We start from the raw sequence: 10,896 nt of genomic DNA on the forward strand, positions 1-10,896 counted from the left end.
TTATTTGTCATTTAAGGATAAATAAACCTAGATATTTTTTACCAAAATATATAATATTAATTATTATTATACAATTTAATGTTATGTTTACTTATTATTTATTTAAAATTTTAAATTGCTATAATATTAAATATGATTTATATTAATATTAAATAAAACCAGCACCATGCTGGCTCTAGTTAGTGAGCTCATATACTGGCGGTGCACTACTGAGGGCACTAGACATGATGTTCAGCGCTGAAGTGAGCGTGTTTTACAGTGATCTGGTTTGGCTTATATCTGGACTCTTGAAGCTCATGTTCTAAAGAGGAAAACAGAACCAGATGTCCGTTAGACTGGTTTGAGCATCTGGATCCGGTGCCCAAACACCAGAAACTTGAATGAATCACGACGTTCTACGTATAAAAGTGTCCTGCGTTATTACGAGGTCTCGTGAGACGTGCTTTCATCCGTCTTCAGAAGTTGAAGTGCATCAGAGCGTTAAGAGCCGCGCTTCTGTAGCTTGATCAGCAGGTTTATGCGGGTCAGTGCCGGTTGACTGATGGTTTATGTGTTGTTTCTCGTCGCAGGAGGAACAAGCACGGCTGTGAGATGTGCCGCTGCGTCCGCTGTCCGCCGTTCACCTGCGACAAACACTGCAGCGACGGCTTCAGGAAGAGCAGGAAGGGCTGCAGCGTCTGTCAGTGTAGAGGTGAGTGTTTGAGCAGAGGTCAGAGGTCATGAGAACTCATCTGAGGCCTCGCTGTACAGAGTGTTCCTACAAGCAATTTATAAATGTCTATAGATGTCAAAATGCGAGGAAATACATGTGCGCTCTCAGAAAAGATATGCATAGTGAGTCTGGTTTATGTCATATGTGTTTATACAGTATATGCATATCATCAGGGTTATTCTAGTTATCTAAAACCATAAAAACACAGAAATAGTTTAACTTCATGCACTAAAATAATTAATCTAATTAAATGCTAAATTATTAAAAAAATGTATAAAATGCACAACAAAACTGTTAAAACGAACTAACATCGAAATTATGCAACACTGACACTTATAAATCATAAAGAATATTACAGTAATCTATTCATATTCAGGCTGGTTATTTTAACTCTGTCAACTCATTTTCATGCCATCGTTGTGTAAATGTGGTGTGTTTGTGGAGAGTATTTCAGTTCGGTCGCACACATATAAACACAGCAGCTATTTTCACACATCTGGATCAGTTTTCAGCAAACAGCTTAAATATATTTAGAGATGAAACCTTCACTAAAACACTTTTAAACAAAGCAAACACACGCAGATGCAGAAGCTGGAAAACACTGCCTTTGGTTTTTCTAGCAGTTGTGTGTTGCTTTAACTTTCATTCAGTTCAGTTTATCCACAGAATAATTATAAACTCATGATTGGCAGAATATCAGACGTTCAGAGGATGTTATTTCAGCTGGAGACTGAAATCAGGGATTATAATAGAATATCATATTCACATTACACTAATAGTCTTATCATATTAGACTGATGTTATCATTATGATAATACATTTTAGATTAGTAGTTTTATTATTTATGCTGAGTTTCCTTTAAAAAATCAGTTATTATCATTAACTTAAACCATAAACAACATTTCCATAACTTTAAATAAAATAAATGAAATAAAATATATAAAAAAGGCCAAATTTATCATTTTTGTAATTTTTTTTTCTTGAATTAAAACTGAAAATGAACATTAATAATAAAATCTGATAATAAAAATTACAACAAAATTACTAAAATGTTAAATAAAATTTAAATGGAAATGGAAATATCCAGATATTTATAAAACAATAATAATAAAAAAGGAATTAGAAAAATTATAGACAATTAAAAAAACTAATTCAAATGATGAAAATGTTAACTAAAATTAATTTTAATATATATATATATATATATATATATATATATATATATATATATATATATATATATATATATATATATATATATATATAGATAGATAATTAAAATAAAAACTAATAAAAATGAGGGGAAATAACAACAAAATTACTAAAACTTTAAAATTTTATTGAAAATGGAAAATAAAAACACAATAATTATGTTAAAAAACCTCTGATTCTATTGCTTAATTGTTTTGTTTTGCGGTATAGTTTTATTTAAAATTATTTACATTTTACATTCTTATGATTTTAACTGTTTTAGTAAGCATTTTTTCATGTTTTTATTTTAAATTACATTATTATTATTTTATTAAATTATTTATTATTTATTGAAATAAATAAAACAAAGTAAAACAGTTTTAGTTAATTTTTATTTTTGTTTTGTTTTTTAAAATATTTATTTTAATTTTGCATCTTTATGATGCTTTTTGTTTTATCCGTTTATTTTTATTTAATTTGAAAAGCATTTTATTCTTTTTTTATTTTTATTTAGTTTTCACTAACTACAAAAATTAAATAAATTCTAAAACTTGTCAAATTAACAAATAATTAAAAAGACAAAACATACAAAAAAATGTATTAATTAAAGTGTAATAAAAAATTTACAAATAAAAACAAAATAGTAAATGACAAAATAATATTTTATCAGTGATATTAAAATACCACTGATTATATTGCCGTATTTTGTCAAAAATTACAGAAATGAAAATCTAATCAGTCTCAACATTGAGAATTATAAATAAGTAATAAAATTAAACTATTCAGATGCATTTCAGTATTTTGTCAAAAATTACAGAAATGAAAATCTAATCAGTCTCAACATTGAGAATTATAAATAAGTAATAAAATTAAACTATTCAGATGCATTTCAGTAATGTAAAAAATGTTACAAAGATGTGATAAAAATCCTCAAAGGTGCATGGATTTATTTATACAAAATATATTATATTTCTTTCTCTCTTTTGGGGGAAGCATGACCTGGACATGTTTTTTGGGAGGTTTACTTATCAGCTGACTGGTTTTGTAATTTGTCACCATGTGAACTGTCATTTTGTGAATCTCTTCATGACTGTGATGATGTTGATGTTCAGAATCAGACAGACGTGTGTCCAGCACCAGTGTCTCCGTCACCGTCTCCTCCAGCTTCTGTCTGACGGCCAGCGGCCAGCGTTTCGAGGATGGAGACGGCTGGCACGATGGCTGTCGGGACTGTTTCTGTCACGCCGGGAGAGAGATGTGTGTGCTCATAACCTGCCCTGTGCCCAGCTGTGCCCACCCTGTGCTCCGGCTGGATCAGTGCTGCCCCGGCTGTGAGGGTACGACACTGACAAGAGCCTCTGATGCTCACAGAGCCTGTCTTTACTTGATCAAAACCACCACAGTAAAAATAGTGAAATATTATTATAGTTTAAAACAGCGGTTTTCTATGTGATGGTTTAGGTCCTACCTGTCTGACTGTTACCACTTTGTTTATTTAAACTGGGGAATCATCTCAGTTAACACCAGAAACGTGTGATGTGCCACAAGGATCTGTCTTAGGCCCACTGCTATTTTCAATATACATTAACATTAAACATACAAAACACAAAATTTTCATTTTCCGTTTTGCAATGCTTTTTTATATTATAAAAAGCTCTATAAAAATACACCTGAATAAAATTAAAATTATGCATTCTTGTATGTTTTTTTTTCATGATTTTACTTTTATAATGTTTTTTTTAAGTACATTTATCTTTTTGATTGTTTTTAAAGAACTAGAATTGATTTAAAAAACGTATATCGCTGAAGGAAAGTAAAGTAAAATATTATTATAGTTTAAAACAGCTGTTTTCTATGTGAATCTCTGTTAAAGTTTAATTTATTTCTGTGATGCTCCGCTGTATTTTCAGCATCATTCCTCCAGTCTTCAGTGTCACATGATCTTCAGAAATCATGAAAATATGATGATTTACTGCTCAAGAGACATTTCTGATTATTAGCAATGTTGAAAACAGTTGTGCTGCAGAATATTTTTGTGTGAAAGTGTGATACAAGATTTCAAAAACAAAGAAATCAATACTTTTATTAATCTAGGATGCATTAAATTGATCAAATGCGAGAGTAAAAGCATTTATAAGGTTACAGAAGATTTCTATTTCAGACAGATGCTTCTCTAAAGTGGATTATGTGTGTATAAAGACAGACTGGATTATTTAGTCAGTTTTTCATCAAATTAAATGTAAATGTAAATGAAAATGAGCTCAGTCTCAGGATGAAGCCTCACTCTGTGTGTGTCTCTGTGTGTCAGACGAGGCGGGCAGCGGGCAGCCGGAGGGTCTGGATCTGGTGGTGTGTCGTGCTCCCGGCGGAGAGCTGTTTGTGGAGGGAGAGACGTGGCGTCTGGACGAGTGCAGCAGCTGTACGTGTCGACAGGGAAGAGTTCTGTGTGAATCTGAAGTGTGTCCTCCAGTTTTGTGTCACGAGCCGATCAGGAGCAAAGACGGCTGCTGCTACGTCTGTCCAGGTATCACACACTCACTCACACTGTCTCTCTCTCACACACACACACACACTCACACTCTCTCTCCCTCACACACACACTCACACTGTCTCTCTCTCTCTCTCTCACACACACACACACAAACATATAGAAACTGTACTTGTTAAAATTATAAATGACTTGCTTCCTGTGTCAGACCGAGGCTGCCTCTCATCACTAGTTTTACTTGGCTTTAGAGCTGCATTAGAGCATTATGTACTCACAGATCGATTAAAAAACTATACTGGTATAAAAGGAAAGGCTTTAAGATGGTTTAGATCCTACCTGTCTGACTGTTACCACTTTGTTTATTTAAACTGGGGAATCATCTCAGTTAACACCAGAAACGTATGGTGTGCCACAAGGCTCTGTCTTAAGCCCTCTGCTATTTTCGATATACATTAACATTAAACATACAAAACAGAAAACATTTTCATTTTCCGTGAAAGTGCTTTGCAACGCTTTTTTGTATTGTGAAAATAAAAATAAGTAAAAATAAATGGATCTTTAAATGGATAAATGGAATTTTTTATTGTTTTTAAAGAACTAGAATCGAAAAACCTATATCGCTGATGAAAAGTAAACGTCATAAAAGAGCTCAGAAGTTGATCCCTCACCTGTCACTGGTTAGTTTTGAGTCCAGATGAAGGTTGTTTTATGAACATGTGCTTCTTCAGACACACAAAGCTTCTCCGGAGGCCAGTTCCAATCAATAAACCCACTGGACACTTTTACACGTGACCCGCGGGCCACGAAACACATGTGGTGTCCCTCCGTCGGCTCATTAAATGCACATTGGCCTGTGGTTAATGCAGTGAAAGCAGGATGATGTACAGTAATGTCATATTTCTGTGTTTTTGTCCACAGAGGACAAACCGGAGCCGCTGCGTCCCGAGTTCTGCGTCTCCAGCTCTGGAGAAGTCCTGCAGGCCGGTGATTCGTGGAAGCCGAACGCCTGCAGCAGCTGCGTCTGTCGTAACGGGAGCGTCCAGTGCTTCTCACAGCAGTGTCCAGCCGCGGACTGCAGGGTCCCTGTGCTGCGGAAGGGCCAGTGCTGCCCGCAGTGCATGCTGGGTATGTGTGTCTACATACACAAACACACTAATGACTGCTGTGCTTTTACACTGATTCTACCATGGGAAAAAGTGATTGAACAGGTGAAGTAGAATCACTAATGCACAGACTCTGCAATGTAAAATGCATTAGTGATTCTACTTCACTTGTTAATAATCCGAATAAATAATTCTGGTTAGCATTTATTCAATATAGTTATTCATTCAACTTTGAATTTTTATAATTTAATTCAATCATTTAGGAAGGGTTTAATTGTGATTGATTTATTGATTGTTTATTCATTTATTTTAGTTTTACATTTTTGTGATGCAATCAGTTTTTTGGTCATTTTAATTTACATTTAAAAATTATTTAAATTGTCCTTTTATTTTTATATTTTTTTAATACATTTAGTTTATTTTAACACAATGTATAGTTTATTATATATATATATATATATATATATATATATATATATATATATATATATATATATATATATATAATATTATATTATACTATATTATATAGTATGTTATGTTATATTATATTATATTATATAGCATTTTTATTATAAAGTCTTTTGTAAGTATTATTTATTAAACTGCCCTTGATGATATATTTATTGTTTGTAATTTTTATTCATTTAATTTTAAATTGTAATAATTTTGTGTTTTATTAAACCATTATATTATTAACATAATAAATGTAATTTTTTTACATATGTAATTTATTTGCTTTTATTTTCCAATTATTTTCTTTTTGTTATTCATTTTTGAGTGTTTACATTTTTATTACATTTATTATATTTTTATTATATACACAGTATTTTGTTAGAATTTTTAGTGTTTTGATTCCTGGTATCTTTTAAATGATTTATTAATCTTTTTTTACTGATTAATAATACATTTTTTATTAATTAAAAATATTTTTCTTTTTAATTTATTTCAATTTTACATTCAACTTTATAAGCTGATGTTTGTAATTCAGCTACGTTAGATGAAGCATCACGCTAATCGAAGTCAAGCACTGATGTTGATCTGTGCTGTTCGAGTCTCGACGGCAAACATCCCAGCGATATCGACACGTTCACATGTTTCCTGAGCCGCGGCTCTCAATGTGAGGAAAGAACAAGCGAACATCCCTCCGTCAGCTTTTCCTTCACAGGGAAAAATCCTGCCATTGTTGGCCTCGGTGTTTCCTCTGTGCTTTGTTTTGATTTTGAAGCTTGATTTCCTCCACGAGGAATGAGCTGAATGAATGCCACGTTTAGAGTATGTTTGAGAGATCGATGAGCTCAAGATGATTCCGTGTGTTTGCAGAGATCACGAGCACGTCGGGGCCGGTAATACTGTCGACGGCTGTCACCGAGAGCCGAATCACTGCCGCTCCTCCGGTCCTCTCCATCACAGGTGATTTACCCCAGCTGATTTCATTTTAAATCTAATTATATATATATATATATATATATATATATATATATATATATATATATATATATATTATTGATTTTTTATTTTTATTTAGCTGTTTAATCTTTTTACAAGCTTTGTTTTTTATTTATATTTATATTTCATTTATTTTCATTTTTATTATTTATTGTTCTATTATTATTATTATTATTATTATTTGTTTTGATTTTAGTTTTAGACCGAAAATCTATATAATTATAATTATATAACAATAATTTTTCTTGAATTGATTTTTTTGCACTCCCCAAATTTTTTTTTGATATTTTATTTTTTGCACGTCACAACAAAAAATGTTTTTATATATATATTTTTTGTTTTTGTTTTACAATTATATATTTATTTTAGTTTTTTTATTAAGTTGTTTTTCACAATTTAGTTTTATTTGAATTGCTTTTATTTTAAAGTTGTTTATTTATGTTTTTATTTAGTTTAGTTACATGTGTATGATACATTTTTTGTATGTGTTTTATTTTTGTTTTTTTAATATTACTTATATTCATTTAACATTTTTATGATACATTTTTTAGACACTTTTTTTTTTCATTTTTATGATTCGTTTTTATTATTTTTTTTTCGGTTTACATTTTTATGTTAGCTTTTTAAGTAAGTGTTTTATTTGTATCAATGTATTTTATAGTTTTAAAATTAATACTTTTTTTAGTGCTTTAATTTGATTTGTTGAAGTCGAGGCAGATGAATCTGAGCTGATTAGACGAGGGAATACATCACTGCAGCTTCAGGATCGATGCGTTTCTGATGTCAGTGTTCTCTCGTGTAGATGGAGAAGGTCTCTCGCGGGACGTCCCGAGTCAGACGGAGATGACGCTCATCTACCAATCAGCGGCCTGGATTCTGGCGGGGATCCTGCTGGCTGTGGTCATCTTCCTCCTGACGGCCGTCCTGGTGAACCGGAGGAAGAACTGGGTTCAGATGTCCTGCTACGGCGCGCCCAAGAAGGTGAGCGACTCTGAACCGCGACCCGAGAACGAACGATGTCACAAGAGTGAAGCAACGAGGCGTCTGCCAAGAGTCTCAGAAGAAGAGAATGCGTCAGCAAATTAATTATTGCAGCATATGAGTATCATATATCATCATAATTACAAAAACACTCCAGCAAAACAAGAGCTTTCGATGTCGACATGAACTTCATTTGCAGCCCTTTAAAACGTTCATGTGACGCATTTCTGAGCAAAACAATATTTAATGAGAAAAAAAAACAAGTTTTTCTTTAGTGTAACATCAGTGATACAGTTAGAACAGGAATATCAGTTTGTTTTGATTTCATGTTGACTTTTTAATGTTAATATATTTTATAAATATACAATATATTAATATTAAATTTATTTGTACATTTTTTACTCTCCTCAACAAATCGTTTTATTTTTTATTTAGTTTTGCACAAACCAAAAATCTAAATTTTTTGCACTCCTCCCCAATAAATCGTTTTTATTTTATTTTATTTTTTTTTTTTTGCACTTCCCCAAAAAATGTTTTGCACTCTCTAACAAATCATTTTTTTAACTTTCCTACAAATAGTTTTTATTATTATTATTATTATTATTATTATTATTATTATTATTATTATTATTATTATTCTTTCTGCTTTCCAAAAAAAAATTATTTCATTTACTAGCACTCTACTAAATAATCATTTACTTGTTTATTTGTTGCAAAACTACCCCAAAAATATGTTTTTTTTTAGTACTTTCCACAAAAAAATATTTTATTTTTTTTTAATTTAATTTTTGCACCCTCCAAATCATTTATTTATTGCACTGCCCCAGAACATTTTTTTATTTTTTTTTATTATTTTTTTTAAATAGTTTTTTTCTCTCCTCAATAATCAATTACATTTTTATTTCTTTATTTTTGCACTCCTCCACAAATCTTTTTTTTTTTTTTTTACACTTTCCCAAAAAAAACTTTTTTTGCATTCTCCAACAAATTCTTTATCTTTGTCCTTTGCTAGTTATTGCTCTCCCCAACACAATCATCCCAGAATGATTCTTTTTTTAACTGCGCTATTCGAGTCATCTGGTGGAAACGATGTATTTCTGGGAATGATATCAGCTGTGTTTCTCTCCCGGCAGACGGTGATCCTGCAGAAACACGTGAATAAGAGTTCACTCGTCTACATGGAGCCGTCCAGAGAGAACCAGTTCCAGAGTGTGAAGAGCGAGACCAGCGCAGAGCAGATCTCCATCCCACGCGCTAAACTCTCCAGCGGACGCGTCCAGCGCTAGCGTCCGTCTCACAGCTCGTCTTCAGAGGCCAGAGACTCCACCGAACGCTGGCGACTCCTGGAGCTTCGGCCTCCAGCGCAAGAGGAACCAAGTACTGTGAACCTGCTTTATTAGTGTTTGTGTGATGTTCGGAGCGTCCCAGCGGCTCAACGGGGCGACGCTTTGACAGACCTGGAGCAGTTGGGCATCAAACCAAAGGAGACGTCGGTGGGATCCACACAGACCACAGTAAAGAGATCTGCATCGGGACACACGTGTTTCCTGACCTCTCACTCGGTTTATTTGTTTCTATACGTTAAAGTGTTTTACTTGTAGATTGTTGTTAGTCGCTTATAAACCGCAGCGGCCGGAAGAAACATTCCCCACGTTCAGAACCAACTGGACTTTTTATATCATTTATAGAATATTTATAATAAATTTACATAATATAAATATTGTGTTTATGGCCATGCATTTATATTTTAAATATTATATATATTAATAGAAATAAATAATTATATATATATGTCTGAGCCGCTCGCAGGGCAATTACAGCGAATGCAGTTGTTTGATAAATGTGCAAAAAAAAAAACATAAAAATAGTAGAGGGATGTATCTTATTTATTTTTTCACCTGTATTTATTAATACTAAACTCCAGTAAGTGTCTGATTTCTGTCTGGTCTGTGATGTTTCAGAGAAACCCAAAGCTGCTGTACAGATTTTATAAACCGTCTGTCTGCTTTATATCAGCTCTTATTTATTTGACCTTCGTCACGACTCAATATGATCCAATAGATGTTCGGCTGTAACATGTACACTTGTTTTTGAAATAAAAATGAATTGTGTGACAAATGTTTGTTAACCCTAATTATTGTGTTCAAGTCATTTTGGTCTGGAGAGAATTTATTTTTCATGAAATGGTAATATTATCATATTGGACTAAAATGTATTAATTTAATCTCGCATGCACAGGCCATAACAATTTATAGCTCATAATCTGAAAATTTCTGTAATTCTGGTGTATTTACATAATATAAAATAAATATTGTGTATATGGCCATCAGTTTCATGCATTTATATATATATATATATACTGTATATATGATAAAATGTATATTTTTTATAAATATATTTGAAATATTTAAAAGTATTAATCAGAGTTTATGAACACTGATAAAATAATCCACAAAAAATGTTGTTCGCTCATAAACTGAGGCACATGAACTTGTTGGTTGAAATGAAACTAAAATAAAAAATATATATTTTATTAATTATAAATAGTGAATTGATAAACCAACTGAAATAACTTAAAGTTGAAGCACTATAATAACTAATTGGGAATAAATAAATCTACAATAAACCTAAATAAAAGTCATGCTCCGAAATTGAGGTTGATGTCACCAAAAAAGGCTGCAGTACCAAACGCTTCCACTAGAGGAAATTCTTTACCAGTGCAGTCATTTTTATTTATTTTTTTCCTGTTTAATTTAACCTTTTTATTTCATGTCTGTTTTTTTTGTTTGTTTGTTTGTTTGTTTTTTTGTTTGTTTTTTCATATTTACACAAGAAGTGCCAAAAACTTCGCCATTCCATTAATATAATAAAAATATAATTTTTTAGTCAAAAATGACTGAGGAGCCACCAGAGGGTTAAACTTATTTTATTTCAGCTAGTTTCGAAGACATTTCTTATTTAGTTTAACTTGA

The 10,896-nt window shown here is 32.0% G+C and overlaps 1 protein-coding gene across 1 annotated transcript in view; it reads left to right on the forward strand.

Moving 5' to 3' along the window:
* The window catches only part of LOC113068204 (cysteine-rich motor neuron 1 protein-like), a 31,494-nt gene extending 21,452 nt beyond the window's left edge, over positions 1-10,042 (forward strand). Inside the window, exons 7-13 of the mRNA XM_026240867.1 lie at positions 570-691; positions 3,016-3,240; positions 4,212-4,427; positions 5,310-5,516; positions 6,818-6,907; positions 7,746-7,924; positions 9,058-10,042. Of these exons, the coding sequence (XP_026096652.1) occupies positions 570-691; positions 3,016-3,240; positions 4,212-4,427; positions 5,310-5,516; positions 6,818-6,907; positions 7,746-7,924; positions 9,058-9,210 (1,192 nt within the window). The 3' untranslated portion in view covers positions 9,211-10,042. The remainder of the gene's footprint in view (positions 1-569; positions 692-3,015; positions 3,241-4,211; positions 4,428-5,309; positions 5,517-6,817; positions 6,908-7,745; positions 7,925-9,057) is intronic.
* Positions 10,043-10,896: the final 854 nt, after the last annotated feature.

Source organism: Carassius auratus, linkage group LG42F, assembly GCF_003368295.1.
Source record: "Carassius auratus strain Wakin linkage group LG42F, ASM336829v1, whole genome shotgun sequence".
NCBI lineage: Eukaryota > Metazoa > Chordata > Actinopteri > Cypriniformes > Cyprinidae > Carassius > Carassius auratus.